We start from the raw sequence: 17,051 nt of genomic DNA on the forward strand, positions 1-17,051 counted from the left end.
AAGGCACTGTATGTGTTTGTGCTGTCTCATAGGATTCCAGCCAGATTGGCCTGCTGAAGGAGCTACTGGACCTCCAAAAAGACATGGTGGTTATGCTGCTCTCTCTACTGGAGGGTAAAAATGCATTTTTATGACAGAATCTTTCTGCTGTTTCTGCCTTTTCTCTTTAAAATCTCTCACCTCCTTTATTATTTGCCTCCATTTTATGCCATGTTTCAGGTAATGTTGTGAATGGCACCATTGCCCGTCAGATGGTGGACATGCTGGTGGAATCGTCCAGCAACGTGGAGATGATCCTCAAATTCTTTGACATGTTTCTCAAACTGAAGGACATTGTGGCGTCAGACGCCTTCCGTGATTACGTGACCGACCCCCGAGGGTTGATCTCTAAGAAGGACTTTCAGAAGGCCATGGACAGCCAGAAACAGTACTCTCCCTCTGAGATCCAATTCCTGTTGTCCTGCTCAGAGGCCGATGAGAATGACATGATCAACTTTGAGGAGTTTGCCGACCGCTTCCAGGAGCCAGCTAAAGACATTGGCTTTAACATTGCAGTGTTGCTGACTAACCTGTCTGAACATGTCCCTCATGACCTCAGGCTGAAGAACTTCTTAGAGCAGGCAGAGAGTGTACTCAACTACTTCCGCCCCTTCCTGGGCCGTATAGAGATCATGGGTGCCAGCAGGAAGATAGAGCGTATTTACTTTGAGATCAGCGAGGTCAACCGCACACAGTGGGAGATGCCTCAGGTCAGAGAGTCCAAACGACAGTTCATCTTTGATGTGGTCAATGAGGGGGGCGAGTCGGAGAAGATGGAGATGTTTGTCAACTTCTGCGAGGACACCATCTTTGAGATGAACATCGCCTCCCAGATCTCGGAGCAGGAGGAGGAGAAGGAGGAGGAGGATGATGATGAGCCGGCTGAAGGAGGAGCTGAGGCAGGAGGAGGTGGAGGGGGAGATGAAGAGGGCAATGGAGAGGAAGGAGAGCCAGAGTCCAGCTCTGCCTTTGCAGACTTCATCAACAGCTTATTGAACTTCCTGAGTATCTTCACCTTCCGTAACCTGCGCAGGCAGTACCGCAGAGTGAGGAAGATGACCATCAAGCAGATAGTGGTGGGTCTGGCCACCTTCTTCTGGACTATCCTCATTGGCATCCTGCACTTCATTTACAGTGTATGTAATGGCTTCTTCCTGCTCATTTGGCAAACTCTATTTGGAGGAGGCCTGGTGGAGGGAGCCAAGAACATCACAGTGACAGAGATCTTGGCCAGTATGCCCGACCCCACCCAGGACGAGGTGCACGGGGACCTGCCAGGGGAGCCTAGGACTGGGGAGGAGCAGGAGGCAGGAGGGGTGACTGACCAAATGGACACAGGCGGTGGAGAGGAGGAGGAGGAGGACAACCAAGACAAGGAAGGTGGGGGGCCACCACGCATTGATGCTCCAGGAGGACTTGGTGACATGGGAATTGAGGCCACTGTTGAGCCTCCTACTCCTGAGGGTACTCCTTTGACCAGGAGGAAACAGGTGAGGCACCTTTCCTATTTAATGCAGAGACTAAAAAGTGCATTGTGAGCTTTCCAGTAAAGTATGTCTACATTCACTTATACTAATTAGCTTTTCTTGTGGTTTGCAGCAACCAGAGGAGGGTGCTGCTGCAGCTGCTGATGGCCAAGCTGCTGAACCTGCTCCTGCTCCTGCCATAGAGGAGCCCCCTCCAGAGCCTGAGAAGGCAGAGTGAGTACCTCAGGCCATCTTCCTACATGTACAGTAGATAAACATGTCCTGCCTCCCTACACTCTCCCATGCCCCTTTATTAACCAATACTGTACATGCGTTCATCTTTTGGTGTTTGTTGGAACGTGCTAAAACCAAAACCCCATTTACTTAATTTTCAGCACTGAAAATGGAGAGAAGGCTGAGAAGGAAGCCGAGGCCAAAGAGGAGGAGAAACAGGAGGAACCGAAGGAAAAGAAGGCCAAGGATAAGAAAAATAAGAAACAACACCGGGAGCAAGGGTTCCAACTCTGGACTGAGCTGGACATCCAAAGAAACAAATTCTTGGTTAGACACGGCAATTCAATAATTGCTCTCCTCTAATAGTTTTTGTGACGTGCTGATGTGGCAATTTGGATACTGTCAATTCCTCTGTCCACCTGTGATTTAATACAACGTTTTGTCTCTTTCTTTCCCAGAACTACCTCTCTCGGAACTTTTACAATCTGCGTTTTCTGGCACTGTTCATTGCATTTGCCCTAAACTTCATTCTACTATTCTACAAGGTGAACAAATTCTTACAGTATATATAAAAATAGCTGTCACTTGAAATACACAATATGTACAAAAGTATGTGGACACCACTTGAGAAATTTCCGGTCCTGCTAGAGCTGCCCCGGTCAACTGTAAGTGCTGTTATTGTGAAGTGGAAACATGGTACAGTAGGCTACACAAGCCTACCATTTGATTTGATTTGGAGCTCACAGCGGGACCACCGAGTCCTCCTCAGTTGTAACACTCACTAACGAGTTCCAAACTGCCTCTGGAAGCCACGTCAGCACAATAACTGTTCATCGGGAGCTTCATGAAATGGGTTTCCATGGCCGAGCAGCCGCACACAAGCCTAAGATCACCATGCGCAATGCCAAGCTGGAGTGGTATAAAGCTGGCCACCATTGGACTCTGGAGCAGTGGAAAAGTGTTCCCCGGAGTGATGAATCACGCTTCACCATCTGGTAGTCCGACGGACGAATCTGGGTTTGGCGGATGCCAGGAGAACGCTACCTGCCTCAATACATAGTGTCAACTGTGAAGTTTTATGGAGGAGGAATAATGGTCTGAGGCTGTTTTTCATGGTTCAGGTCCCTTAGTTCCAGTGAAGGGAATCTTTACGCTACAGCATACAATGACATTCTAGACGATTCTGTGCTTCCAACTTTGTGGCAACAGTTTGGGGAAGGCCTTTTCCAGTTTCAGCATGACAATACCCCCGTGCACAAAGCGAGGTCCGTACATAAATGGTTTGTGGAGATTGGTGTGGAAGAACTTGACTGGCCTGCACAGAACCCTGACCTCAACCCCATCAAACACCTTTGGGATGAAATGGAACGCCGACTGCGAGCCAGGCCTAATCGCCCAACATCAGTGCCTGACCTCACTATAATGCTCGTTGCTGAATGGAAGCAAGTCCCCGGCCGCAGCAATGCTCCAACATCTAGTGGAGGCTGATATAGCAGTAAAATGGAGAAAAAACGATATTAATGGCCATGATTTTGGAATGAGAATGTTTGACGAGCAGGTGTCGACATACTTTTGGTCATGTAGTGTTTCTGACCATCATTTGATTTGTTTTATGTGTAATACCCTCTCCAGGTGGGAAGTGACATGTGGTTGTATAGTGTTCTGACCTAAACATTACATATAACCAGGGTTTTAGAATTTTAAATTCAAAGTACTTCCTGAATTGACTATCTTCAATTGGAATTGACCTCATCCCTGCATAACACGTCAAGTGTTAAATGTTCACATGCATCTGTGTTTCCATTGTTCAGGTGTCGGACAGCCCCCCTGGAGAAGGTGATGAGGTGGAGGGCTCTGGCATGTTTGAGGGCTCGGGAGTGGGGGCGCTGTTTGAGGGCAGTGGGCTGTTTGAGGGCTCAGCAGAAGAGACGGAGGGATCTGGTGGGGATGAAGGAGGAGACCAGGAGGAGGAGGAGGAGGGCCCAGTCTACTTCTTCTTGGAGGAGAGCACTGGCTACATGCAGCCCACCCTCACATTCCTGGCCGCCATGCACACAGTCATCGCCTTCCTCTGCATCATCGGCTACAACTGTCTAAAGGTGAGGTTCATGCAATAGTAGATACTACAACTACTGCTACTACTACATGCATGCATACTACTACTACACATACGTACATACATACATACATACATACATACATACATACATACATACATACATACATACATACATACATACATACATACATACATACATACATACATACATACATACATACATCCACTACTACAGTGGAGGCCGCTGAGTATCAAACATACCATTCCATTCACTCCATTCCAGCAATTATTATGAGCCATCCTCCCCTCATCAGCCTCTACTGTACTACTACTACTACATACTAATCAAATCAAACTGTGTTAGTCACATGCTCCGAATACAACAGACCTTACAGTGAAATGCTTACTTACGAGCCCCTAACCAACAATGCAGTTAAAAAATATGGATACAAATAAGAAATAAAAGTAACAAGTAATTAAAGAGCAGCAGTAAAATAACAATAGCGAGACTATATACAGGGGGGTACCGGTACAGAGTCAATGTTCGGGGGCACCAGTTAGTTGAGGTAATATGTACATGAAGGTACATTTATTAAAGTGACTGCATAGAGGATAACAACAGAGAGTAACAGCAGTGTAAAAGAGGGGGGGGCATTGCAAATAGTCTGGGTAGCCATGTGATTAGACGTTCAGGAGTCTTATGGCTTGGAGGTAGAAGCTGTTTAGAAGCCTCTTGGACCTAGACTTGGCGCTCCGGTACCGCTTGCCGTGCGGTAGCAGAGAGAACAGTCTATGACTAGCGTGGCAGATTGTTGTTGCCTACCCTTACCACCTGGGGGCGGCCCGTCAGGAAGTCCAGGATCCAGTTGCAGAGGGAGGTGTTTAGTCCCAGGGTCCTTAGCTTATTGATGAGATTTGTGGGCACTATGGTGTTGAACTCTGAGCTGTAATCAATGAACAGGAATTGGCTGTCTCTTTTGTCCAGGTGGGAAAGGGCAGTGTGGAGTGCGATTGAGAATGCGTCATCTGTGGATCTATTGGGGCGGTATGCGAATTGGAGTGGGTCTAGGGTTTCCGGGATGATGGTGTTGATATGAGCCATGACCAGCCTTTCAAAGCACTACATGGCTATCGACGTGAGTGCTACGGGGCGGTAGTCATTTAGGCAGGTACCTTTGCGTTCTTGGGCACAGGGACTATGGTGGTCTGCTTGAAACATGTAGGTATTACAGAGTTGGTCAGGGAGAGGTTGAAAATATTAGTGTAGACACTTGCCAGTTGGTCCGCGAGTGCTCTGAGTCCACGCCCTGATAATCCGTGTGGCCCCGCGTCCTTGTGAATGTTGACCTGTTCAAAGGAAAGTGTGATCACACATTCGTCCGGAACAGCTGGTGCTCTCATGCATGCTTCAGTGTTGCTTGCCTCAAAGCATAAAAGGCATTTAGCTCGTCTGGTAGGCTCGCGTCACTGGGCAGCTTGTGTTTCCTTTTGTAGTCCGTAATAGTTTGCTAGCCCTGCCACATCCGACAAGCGTCAGAGCCGGTGTAGAATGATTCAATCTTAGTCCTTTATTGACGCTATGCCTGTGTGATGGTCCATCTGAGGGCATAGCGGGATTTCTTATAAATGTCTGGATTAGTGTCCCGCTCCTTGAAAGCGGCAGCTCTAGCCTTTAGCTCGGTGTGGATGTTGCCTGTAATCCATGGCTTCTGGTTGGGATATGTACGTATGGTCACTGTGGGGACGACGTCGTCAATGCACTTATTGTTGAAGCTGGTGACTGAGGTGGTATACTCCTCAATGCCATTGGATGAATCACAGAACATATTCCAATCCTGTAGCGTAGCATCCGCATCATCTGACCACATCCGTATTGCGCGAGTCACACTATTACTACCAACTACTACTACGACATACTACTACTACTACATACTACACACTACTAATACATACTACTACAACTACAATAACAACAGACATCAAATGTATCTTTGCCCCATAACAGTTAGTGGGATTTATTTTTTCATCAAGAACACGAGTGATCTGTATCATGACATAAACATCTCAATGACAACAGACAATGTGTGTTCCTCTCAGATCCCTCTGGTGATCTTTAAGAGGGAGAAGGAGCTGGCCAGGAAGCTGGAGTTTGATGGTCTTTACATCACAGAGCAGCCTGAGGATGATGACATCAAAGGCCAGTGGGACAGACTGGTCCTCAACACACCGTAAGCAAGCTCCTAGAAGTCCACCTCTACCAATAATATTATATCTCCTTTCAGAAAATGGGAGGAATTACAGCTTAAATGATGCACATCTTTTCACAATTCTATTCACAGTTCTTTCCCAAACAACTACTGGGACAAGTTTGTCAAGCGAAAGGTGAGACACTTTTTGGTCTTGGAGGCTATATAGGGATGAAGTTGGTTGAGTTGGTATCTGTATGGAATGGTCCATGTTGTATGTCTGTGTGGCCAGGTCCTGGATAAGTATGGAGACATTTACGGCAGAGAGAGGATCGCAGAGCTTTTAGGCATGGATTTAGCCTCGTTGGACGTCAGTCAACAAACCGATAAGAAGCCGGAGGAACCAGACAATTCCACGTTGGCCTGGTATTAACCAATGCTGTTAGACACACTTCCGATGCTGTTATACACACTTCCAATGCTGTTATACACACAAGATACACATATCTTGATAGGGGATCTTTTCATGGGGTTATTGAGCCACTTAAATGAACCGTATATTGTTAACCCTACTAGCTACATAAAAAGTTGAACATTTTGTCATTGAAATCCAATCATATATTTTTCAGGTGTACATCTATTGACTTTAAGTACCAGATCTGGAAATGTGGAGTTGTGTTCACAGACGGGGTAAGAGGGATCATAGAGGAATAGTATTTTCTATATTTGTGCTGTAGATGTATTGGTTATAATAATTGTACCTTTTCATACTGTAGGTTGAAGACAAACTTTTATATTATCATTTCAATCTCTTCCCCCCAGACTTTTCTCTATCTGTGTTGGTACACGATCATGTCCTTGCTTGGACATTACAACAACTTCTTCTATGCCTGTCACTTGCTGGACATAGCCATCGGTGTGAAGGATCTGCGTACTATCCTGTCCTCTGTCACCCACAATGGGAAACAGGTAGGAGCTGAACAGGAACACCCTTCCAGCCTCCGTTTTTCAGTGACTGTGCTGCCGATACGACTCATTCCCTGTCTCCCTCCTAGCTCATGATGACATTGGGCTTGTTGGCAGTGGTGGTGTATCTCTACACTGTAGTGGCCTTTATCTTCTTCCGCAAGTTTTACAACAAGAGTGAAGATGAGGATGAGCCGGATATGAAATGTGACGACATGATGACTGTGAGTCGGTGCTATGTTTTCTGCCAGCTCTATGCTATACCATATACTCTATAGTCGTACAGTATGTTTGAGTTTACTTACTACTTCTCTATATTCAATGTGCTCTCTTCCCTCCACTTGTGTCAGTGCTACCTCTTCCACATGTACGTGGGCGTGCGTGCTGGCGGTGGCATAGGGGACGAGATCGAGGACCCGGCGGGAGACGTGTACGAGCTCTACCGGGTGGTCTTTGACATCACCTTCTTCTTCTTTGTCATTGTCATCCTGTTGGCCATCATCCAGGGTATGGCACCGTCCCTCTTATGCATTCCAAAACGCTACTCCACCACTGTACAGTACCTCAAGCAAGGGCAATCTCGGATATCTAGTCATAATCTAAAATAATTGACTAGATATCTAGTCATAATTCCATTCGACTGTGAGGGATGGGATGGCTGTGAGTTTGTGTGTTTCCTACAGGTCTGATCATTGATGCCTTCGGAGAGCTCCGAGACCAACAAGAGCAGGTTAAGGAAGACATGGAGGTACAGATCTTTAAAGAAAATAAAAAAATAATTGTATCTTTGGCGTTCATCAGTTTTAGGTGAGTTTAAGTCAGTCACATAGTTGGGCACATACCACCATCTTGCCTACTGTTTCTGTTTATTTGATTCTTGTAGACCAAGTGCTTCATCTGTGGAATTGGAAGCGACTACTTTGATACGACGCCGCACGGCTTCGAGACCCACACCCTGGAGGAACACAACTTGGCCAACTACATGTATGTGTTCTCCCTGTAATCAGTCAACAGTGCGTGTCCATGACCATCTGCCATCACGCTGACCTGCCTGTCTGTCTGTTCTCTACAGGTTCTTCTTAATGTACCTCATCAACAAAGATGAGACGGAGCACACTGGCCAAGTGAGTCTGTCAGTCAGTCTTTGTGTTCGTGGCACCAAATGCCTCACATTTTGTAGTCATTCATTTCAATTGGCTGTCTCTTCTTTTCTCCCTCTGTCCTGGTTCCTCCTCTCCTCTGTTCCAGGAGTCATATGTGTGGAAGATGTACCAGGAGCGAGCGTGGGACTTCTTCCCTGCTGGGGACTGTTTCAGGAAGCAATATGAGGATCAGCTTGCATAACCATACTACTACATTTAGTAGGTTTAATAACATAGTAAACCATACTGAAATAGCTGTACTATACTGTATGGAAGAGAGTTGGGCCCAAACACATGCAAACTAAATAACTGCGTTTAGAAGTGTTTGTAGCAATGTCAAGTTGAAACATTCAGTGACAGTAATTCTTGAAATGTCATTGTGCGAGTGAATGTGGGAAAATGCTCCCGTTTGCCAACACACACAAATATTCTCAATAATTAAGTGCATTATGCATGTACATTTTGTAAAACTTCAGTGCCTAAATTATTGGAACAAACTTTATTAGTCGCATGCTACAGCAGCATCTTGATACTGTACCAAAACGGTCATTATTGGTATAGTACTTTGATACCCGGCTATCTCCTCCTACTCATAAAGCAAGAGATACCGGTACCAGATATACTGTAAACACAACTGGAGTATAGTTGATGGTACTATTTACACAGCAGTCTCTTAGATAATATTTTACCAGCCCACTGGAAAAGCGCTATAACCACTACATACAGTACAGCATTGACTTTAAATGCTCTTCAACTGACAAGGTTTTTCCTGAAATGTTCTTTGCATCTGTTTTAATTATCACTATTTCTCTCAACAGAACCGACGATGGTTCATGTGTTGTTGACGTAGTAACTAGGGTTTGTGTATTTATTTGTTTTTAATTTATTGAATGTATTTTAAGCCTGGCTAGTCTGAATGCCAGGAATGCATTATTGTATCCAGTACATTGTTTAGTTTGAGGGAACTCGCTACTTTGTTTTCTTAAAACAAAAAAATACTGGTTTATTAATGGGTTTGTTCATTGGTTTATTAAATAAAAGGCTTTGATGCACTTACAGTTTGATGTAGTTTCCTTTTCAGGAAAGGATTATACCAATTTATTACACAGTCCGTGCCAACGGATTAGTTGATTTGGTTTCTTAATATTCATATTGGGAAGATAAATATTTATTTAGCATGTGGTTGGTGGCTGCACATTAGTGACAATTGACTACAGTATGTACACAACTGTTGAACCGTCCGTAACACAACTAATCCTTGATTTGTTTTGATCTTGTTCATTTGACTACCGTATTGTAGTGAACTTGTCTACTTTCTTCAGTATTTCTTCACAACTACTGGAAGTCCCTCTGTGTGCCTTTAAACCTCACTTCCTGAAGACCCTCCGGTCCCATCCTTCTCCTTCCCTGTTGTCCTGCCCGTCCAGCAGGAGAGAGGAGGTGGGGGAGGAGGAGCAGGAGGCCTGGAGCTGCAGGGTGGGGCTCGACGAGGAGGCCATCCAGCTCAGGCTGTCAATAGAGTCATTGAGATAGGGCTGGGCCTCGCGCTGAGGGCAGAGTACATAGCGATCAGCATGATGATGATGCACCTGGACGGTTTCCAGAGGGTCCATGTTCTTCTGGTAGGACGGGTGAGGCAGTCCAAAAGGCTCCCAGCCCCCCACGGCCCCCGACAGGGAGCCCAAGGGCTCCTCCATGTTGACGTAGAGCAGGTCATCGGCCTCCTCCTGCTCGGGCATCTCCTCCAGGGCTTTCTCCAGGTCACAGCGCAGAGAGGGGAACCCCGGGCGGTCCTTAGGACTCAGTAGCCAGCAGGAGAACATCAGGGAGTAGCTACAGTATAGAGGACATACAAAATTCCCCAAAATCCAGATACTCCAGGAAAGGTACATTGGTTGCCTCTACTATACACCACTAAATAATGATAAGTCATACTACTCAATGATTCATGTGTACAGATCCAGAAACAGGCACTCACATGGTGTCCAGGCAGCTAGGGGGCTGTTTGAGGCGGTTACCCTGTCTAAGGTAGTCGTAGATCTCACTGTTTTCCACTCCAGGGTAGGGCGTCTGCCCCCGAGTGGCTATCTCCCACATAGTCACGCCAAACGACCACTTCGAGAGAGGGAAATAAGCAGCGTCACAAAAATAATGTACTTGTATTTACTCTTTGCTATGAATTCTGCTGCAGGATGTTAAAACCCAAATACAGTAGGAGACATGGGTCACATAATGTAGCTGGACAAAGTTAGGATAGCTCACCACATCACTCTTGGTGGTGTACACTCGGTCTGCCAGGCTCTCGATGGCGATCCATTTTACTGGCATCTTTGAAATGCGTCCTTGTCTATAGTAGTCCCCGTTATAGATCTTCTTAGATAGGCCAAAATCAGCCACACACACAGTCATATTCTCGTTCAGCCTGCAGGACAGATATACACTGAGTGTACAAAACATTAAGGACACCTGCTCTTTCCGTGAGAGACTGACCAGGTGAATCCAAGTGAAAGCGATGATCCCTTACTCTTGTTAAATCTACTTCAATCAGTGTAGATGATTTAAGCCTTGAGGCAATTGAGACATGGATTGTGTTTGTGTGCCATTAAGGGTGAATGGGCAAAACAAAAGATTGAAGTGCCTTTGAACGGGGTATGGTAGTAGGTATCAGTTGCACTGGTTTGTGTCAAGAACTGCAACGCTGCTGGGTTTTTCACACTCAACAGTTTCCCATGTCTATCAAGAATGGTCCACCACCCAAAGGACATCCAACCAACTTCACACAATTGTGGGAAGTATTGGAGTCAACATGGGCCAGCATCCCTGTGGAACGCTTTTGACACCTTGTAGAGTCCATGCCCCGATGAATTTAGGCTGTTCTGAGGGCAAAAGAAGGTGGGTAGAACTCAATATTAAGAAGGTGTTCTTAATGTTTTGTACAGTGTGTATGCAGATGAGCACAAACAACGTAATAGCAACAGAAAACAGTACTGTTACTCGTATCACTCAACTTGTTTCACAATCATTCTCTGACTATCACAGAAAAACATTGAGGAGTATGTGTGAGAAACAGGAGGACACAGACAGAACAGAGAGGTGAGAATCCCCACATGCAGTTTCGCGCTGCCAGGTCTCTATGGATGAACCTCTTGTTGCTCAGGTATTCCATTCCCCGTGCGATGTCTGTCATGAACTTCACCAACATCTGAGAAGGCAGGGACTGATGAATGGAGACACAGACGATAAGATACAGACAGGGGGTGCTATACAGCAGCACAAATGGAACATGTATGAAAGGAGAATAGAGGACAACGCTACAATTTATTTGTGTAACAAAAACTTTTCCGATCTGCGTGGGAGGGAAGGGAACTGACCAGAGGACTGTCCCCAAGTCGAGAGTAGAGCAGGAAACTGTGCAGGTCCCCATGTTTCATACAAGGCAGGATGACGACAGGGGATGGGTAGCCTCCCCTCTCTACCGTCTGCAGACACACTCCTACAGGGAGGATTGGGGAAACAACAGAATGAATCTAGTCAGACCTACTTGGTAACGGACTCTTGTGAGACAAAAACGACCGCGTCTTAATAGTAGCTCGATAAGTGACAAAACAAAATCAGCCCACTCTCTCACCGAGGAGTCTCATGACGTTGGGGTGGTCAAACTCCTTCATACAAGCAGCCTCCCTGAGGAAGTCCTCCATCTCGGTGCGAGTACAGATGGAAACTACGAGAGGGAGAAGGAGAGGGTGGCTGAGGTCAAACTGACACATACTGCACCATGGGGGAGACACGTGGGGATGTCCGACACGGTCCGATCACTCACTCTTCATGGTCTTCACAGCCACTTTGAGGACAGTCTCTTCATGCACCAGAAGCCCTTCCACAACGGAGCCAAACTCCCCTGCAGATCAAGACATGGACGTGTTGTTAGTCCGGTGGGGTGGTGTAGCTGGGGATCGAAGCCTCTTAAGGCCCTGGGATGTAGTAGTTAATGACTGACTAGGTTACAGTACATAGCGCTTGATGAAGGCTTCAGTCGGAGCTCACCCTCTCCGAGGGTCTTGCCCAGGGTCAGCTTGTGTCGGTCCACCATCACATCCTGCAACTTCTGCTTCAGTTCGTCACTGATCACCAGGCTGTTCACTGCGGACAGGGTTAATACTCTCTCTTACACAGAAACAGGGATTCTTGAAACATTACATATTGGAAAATAACTTTAGCGTTAATCCTCTCCCATTGCCCTTAAACAAATGAGAAATCCCATTTTGAAAAACAATACAGAATATGAGTCCATTATTGTGAAACTGTTCTAGGCTTACAGTCTGTTTTCTCTTCCTGTTTGCCTTTTCACAACAATGTGTGTTGAAACAAAATGCTCTGGCAACAAACACATCCCAAAACTATGATTTAGAACATTTCCCATTTGTCCTGAAAGAAATGTAATAAAATATTTAGACGCCTTTGTCCCCTAAGAATAATAGCAGCGTGACTCTACAAAGATTTGAACTCCATTCTCAAACTAATTTCTCTGTGCTCCCCAGCGGATTGTGTTAACAGCCAGATCATGACACCACTCTGCCCCACCACATCTGGCACAGAACAACATTGAGCAAACGGATGAAATCTGATCTTCAACATCTGTTCCTGAACTCCCATACTTCATGACACACCATTTGGTTCCAAGGCGTTTACTGGTGACTGTTTCTCTTACGTCACGGGCATGACAACTCACATGTGGCTTCATTCGACTGGTGATTGTAGGTGCGTCGGGCGCTGTATCTTACTACGAAGTCCCCACCACCGTTTCTCATAGGGTAAAATGTTTTCCTGTCGCGCAGCACACACACACACACACAGGTGTTTTTAACTGATCATCGAACAGTAATGACAAAAAAATAGAAGAAAGGGATACAGGGAGATCCATAGGTACATACCCAAAGCATGTCTCTCTTTGACGCAGTATGATTGCATATACCACGATGAACCCTATCAAGGCCAGACTGACAGCAATCCCCATGATCACATACCACCAATGCCAGGAAAATGCCTGATGTGGGGAGAAATCTAAAAAGGCAGGAAAGAGAGGTATGTCAGCTATTACACGAACACTAGAATATGCTACCTAATGAATCAACCTAGAACATTTGGAATCTCCTGCTGTTTTCTCCTCTCCTTTGGCCCATCCCAACCATCCTACTGTCTCCCTCTGTTCTGTCCAGACTCACCAGGCTGTTTCTGTTTCAGGGTTTGGACAGGGCTCCAGGGGCCACACCCTGCCACAGTACAGGCACTCACACTCAGGGACACACTGTCCAGGAGGCTGGAGAGCGGGATAGCTAGCTCAGAGGACTGAACTGACTCCATAACAGCCTGAAGCAGGAAAACAAAACAACAGCAAAGATGGTATGTGAGGGGGAGAGAGAGAGAATGCCTACAATGTATGTTTACTTTGACAACTGTAACATGGGTTACCTTGGACTTGTTAGGGGTTCTGTACTCCACTCTGTACCCTAGTATCTGGCCATTCAGTCTGCCTGGTGGCTTGGTCCAGCTGACAATAACCTCTGTTCCATTAAACAGTCCACTCACATTGTCTGGTGCTGCCTCTGGTACTGTCAGATCCATGCCAAAAAAGGAATAATGTTTACAACATATCAAATGACCTGTAACACACACTACCAGACTCATGTTGTTAAAACCAGTGTGCAAAGTTCCGTGTGTAATATTTATCTTATTAAGACAACAATGTAAATAAAGGCATCTTTGTCTGTCACGTTGTGAGTCATAGCGTGGGCTGCGGCTGGAGCCTGTACTGGACCCTGCCTGGTGATGTCATCGGTGAGTGTTCCACTGCTGATCGTTTCCACATGTGGCTCCACCCCGGCCAACAAAAACACAAGCACCTTCCCCTCTCCCTCCATCTACCCGGCTCTCTCTCCCTCGCTCCCTCAGCCCGCGCCCCACTCACTCCCCTCTACCTCTGACCCAGGAGCAGTGGAGAGAGATGTAGATGGGAGGGATAAGATACTTTTACTTTTTGGGGAGGTCAGGAATATAGCTCGCTCGTTCTCACACACACACACACCTTACAGGTCTGCCACGTCATGCGCGCATGTTATTTTCAGATAAATAGGAGAGACAAAAGCAAAGAGTCTAAATGGTTTGGTTACACTAAGAACTAGGAGTCATGAGTTATCTACCGCATGCAACAACAAAAAAGTGTTTGAAATGAATCAATTTTGACGGTGACTTCTTTTTTGCTTCACACGGTCAGCATCGTTTAGCTACTGGAATCAAATGAATCCAAACACGCATTCTCCCAGCACAAGAAGGGTGTTTTCTTTTAAGCCTGACATCTGGTAACTGATTTGATAGAATGAGGACTTTTTTTCCATGAGGAAAATTCTTTATTGGTCAGTTGATGGTGGGTTGATGTGCACTACGCCACTGTGAAATTGGCTGTTTCCCCCTTTCCCCTTCTCTCCGAAAGTCTCTCTTTCTATTTCCCTTCTACACAAACATGTCTACATTACAGACTGCGGAAAGCATGAGTTGGCATGGAAAAACCGCTTCTCCACCGGCCATAATTCAAACACACTGCGGCATTATATGGACACAGCAGGATTGAGCCACCTCTGCCAAACCATGAATAGAGAATGTTTCATCTGTTTCCCTCCTGCCCTCAGTACCTCCTCCTTCGCTCAAGCAACTTTCTCAATATAGAAGTTTATATTTTAAAACACTGAGGATGAAGAGGAGGGTGTTCTTACTGACAAATGTGACTGTCTGTTGCCAGCTCAGAGGAATAGCACTGAAAATCTTGATTTAACGTCAGGTTCCATCCATCTGGCCCTTTTCAGATGAATATTTTGGATGAAACGCTAGACCCCTCTGCTTTTCTAAACCATAAACCTGTATCTCTTCTGTCTGTTCTACCAAAAACACTTGAGAATCCTTAACCAATTCCAAAACATTTTTTCCCCCCCAGAACAATCTTTGACCCATAACCAGTCTAGTTTCACAGTCACTCAACTCTCGTTGTTCCCCCTCACTGACCTCTGCTACATAGGTATCGCACTTTAACATTAACTTATTGTGCTGTAAGTCACTCAGGACGAAATCATCTGCTAGAATACCTAAGAGTTGTAGATGTGAATACATATAACAAAATACATGATCAGTAATAGAATTGCTATAAACACTCGCTGATGGGTTGCGGGTAGAGGACTGTGGCAAACAGCTTACCTCCTTCAGATGTCCGCAGTGTTACCCATGGTGTCCAGGGGGAAGCACCTTGACTGCTATGGCAAGCCACCCTCACGTCATAGGAGGAGTAGGGCTCCAGGTCTGGGATCAGGTGTCGGGCAGGTGGTACATTTACATTCTGATTATGGATCAGGTGATTTAGCAATGCAGTGCGGTCAGGACCAGATGGAGCTGCCTGTATAGAGCACACAGAGACAGGATACACCCCTCCAAAGCCAGGCTCCCAGGAGATCAGCAGGGATGAGATGGTAACCTCTACAGCCTGGACTTCATATGCCTGGGAGGGAACCACTACACCAAGACAAGAGAGGTAGTCATGAGACCAAACAAATCAACATAATCATAAGTCGTTTACGTTGAACGCCTTCCCTGTTGGTACGGACCTGTCACTGTTCCGGAGGCTGAGGTAGCCACACCTTTACTGTTGTGGGCTTCACAGGAGAAGCTGCTTGTATGGTTGAGGCCTAACAACAGGGATGCAAGGAGGTGGTCAGTCAGAGGGAAGACTGACAGAAAAGCAAATATACAGTTACAGAATGCGGTTTCAATTTTAAGCCTGTATAATGTGCTGTTTGTAAGCAAAATGTAAAAGTAAGAGAAAAGTCTTTACCTGTGATGTTGAGAGTGGAGGGAGAGTGGGATACCGGGTCCTGGAGCGTGTTGAGTGGTACTCCATTCTGCAGCCAGATGATCCTGACAGGTTCTGGAGGCCCATGGGCCATACACTGCAGGCTGAGGCTAACATTAGCCACTACTGTCACGTCATGAGGCTCCACTGAGAAATGAGGGATTCCTGGAAAAGACGATGAACTGTGAGTAAGATACTGGAGAAAATAAAAAGACAGATTATCGAAGAGGCAGACAGAAACTCTACCTTCTAGCTGAATGACCCCTTCCTGAGACATCAAGTCCTTCCGCCCCACTGTTGCCATGCAATGGTATCTCCCAATGTCTGACAGTTTCACATGATCAATTCTGATGACAGACAGACATATTACTATCGCTGAAAAAAAGACAAGTCAGACCAAGAATGTGTGACATAAACAGAGAGAGAGAGAGTCATAATTGAGAATGACCTGAGTTCACTGATGGTCAGCCAACCTCCTTCAGTGACAGGCACTTGGACTTGATTGGTGTCAGCGTAATCCAGGGATTGACCGTCCCTAAACCACACCACATCCGGAGGTTCCTCTCCACCTCCATCTCCCTGGAGAGTACAGAGCACCTGCACCGGCTTACCCAGGGATGAGGTTACATTGGCTGGGCTCTTCACAAACTGAAACACTTGATTCAAAGGACACCCATTAATCTGAATGTTAAACTGACATTCAGTAAATATGGTCCCTAAATTAGATTAATGAATACCAAGTTCACTTGGGGAAGCATGAGTTAAGTTTACCATTAAATATAGTGTAAAATTGTCTTGTCAATTAAATGTAATATTAGACTAACCCTATATACCTGCCTAAAACGTTCATAAGTAAGATAAACCGTAATGAAGGAAAAGCACATACGTTTTTCAAATAATACAATTTTGAAAGTTTTTCAAATGATAAAACATACGTTATGATCATTTCTGAGAGGTAATTTATATTGCTAAAATGTTAACAGAATCTCTGTTATCATCATTGCTGACACACCTGGCACAGGGACCACTGTACCCATCAACAGAAGAACAAATAACGGCAAACACCCT

General features: G+C 45.8%; 2 protein-coding genes across 2 annotated transcripts in view; one reads left to right on the top strand and one right to left on the bottom strand.

The window, feature by feature from the left end:
* LOC120057569 (ryanodine receptor 1-like) overlaps positions 1–8,294 on the top strand; it is a 69,091-nt gene extending 60,797 nt beyond the window's left edge. The window contains exons 90-106 of the mRNA XM_039006152.1: positions 33–114; positions 220–1,529; positions 1,639–1,739; positions 1,901–2,066; positions 2,198–2,284; positions 3,551–3,838; positions 5,896–6,026; positions 6,138–6,180; positions 6,277–6,410; positions 6,614–6,674; positions 6,807–6,953; positions 7,040–7,174; positions 7,301–7,457; positions 7,634–7,698; positions 7,834–7,934; positions 8,023–8,074; positions 8,199–8,294. Coding sequence (XP_038862080.1) covers positions 33–114; positions 220–1,529; positions 1,639–1,739; positions 1,901–2,066; positions 2,198–2,284; positions 3,551–3,838; positions 5,896–6,026; positions 6,138–6,180; positions 6,277–6,410; positions 6,614–6,674; positions 6,807–6,953; positions 7,040–7,174; positions 7,301–7,457; positions 7,634–7,698; positions 7,834–7,934; positions 8,023–8,074; positions 8,199–8,294 — 3,156 coding nt within the window. The remainder of the gene's footprint in view (positions 1–32; positions 115–219; positions 1,530–1,638; positions 1,740–1,900; positions 2,067–2,197; positions 2,285–3,550; positions 3,839–5,895; positions 6,027–6,137; positions 6,181–6,276; positions 6,411–6,613; positions 6,675–6,806; positions 6,954–7,039; positions 7,175–7,300; positions 7,458–7,633; positions 7,699–7,833; positions 7,935–8,022; positions 8,075–8,198) is intronic.
* Positions 8,295–9,459: 1,165 nt separating this feature from the next.
* On the bottom strand, positions 9,460–16,741 carry LOC120057570 (tyrosine-protein kinase receptor UFO). The gene is made up of 18 exons (XM_039006153.1): positions 16,730–16,741; positions 16,432–16,631; positions 16,230–16,330; positions 15,966–16,148; positions 15,739–15,819; positions 15,335–15,646; positions 13,538–13,701; positions 13,343–13,459; positions 13,024–13,211; positions 12,822–12,916; positions 12,137–12,232; positions 11,913–11,990; positions 11,721–11,813; positions 11,464–11,585; positions 11,200–11,309; positions 10,355–10,514; positions 10,071–10,207; positions 9,460–9,925 (listed from the first exon to the last, which is right to left on the bottom strand). The coding sequence occupies exons 1-18, from the start codon at positions 16,739–16,741 to the stop codon at positions 9,460–9,462; spliced, it is 2,715 nt and encodes a 904-aa protein (XP_038862081.1).
* Between the last annotated feature and the right edge of the window lie 310 nt (positions 16,742–17,051).

Source organism: Salvelinus namaycush, chromosome 12 (assembly GCF_016432855.1).
Source record: "Salvelinus namaycush isolate Seneca chromosome 12, SaNama_1.0, whole genome shotgun sequence".
Classification (NCBI taxonomy): domain Eukaryota; kingdom Metazoa; phylum Chordata; class Actinopteri; order Salmoniformes; family Salmonidae; genus Salvelinus; species Salvelinus namaycush.

Bases quoted from the DNA above. Each gene is read 5' to 3' on its own strand.
- LOC120057570 (XM_039006153.1), bottom strand. The intron at 11,814-11,912 runs GTGAGTGATCGG...TCCCTCTCGTAG, and splicing joins GGCTGTGAAGACCATGAAGA to TTTCCATCTGTACTCGCACC. The intron at 10,208-10,354 runs GTGAGCTATCCT...CCTCTCTCGAAG, and splicing joins ACACCACCAAGAGTGATGTG to TGGTCGTTTGGCGTGACTAT.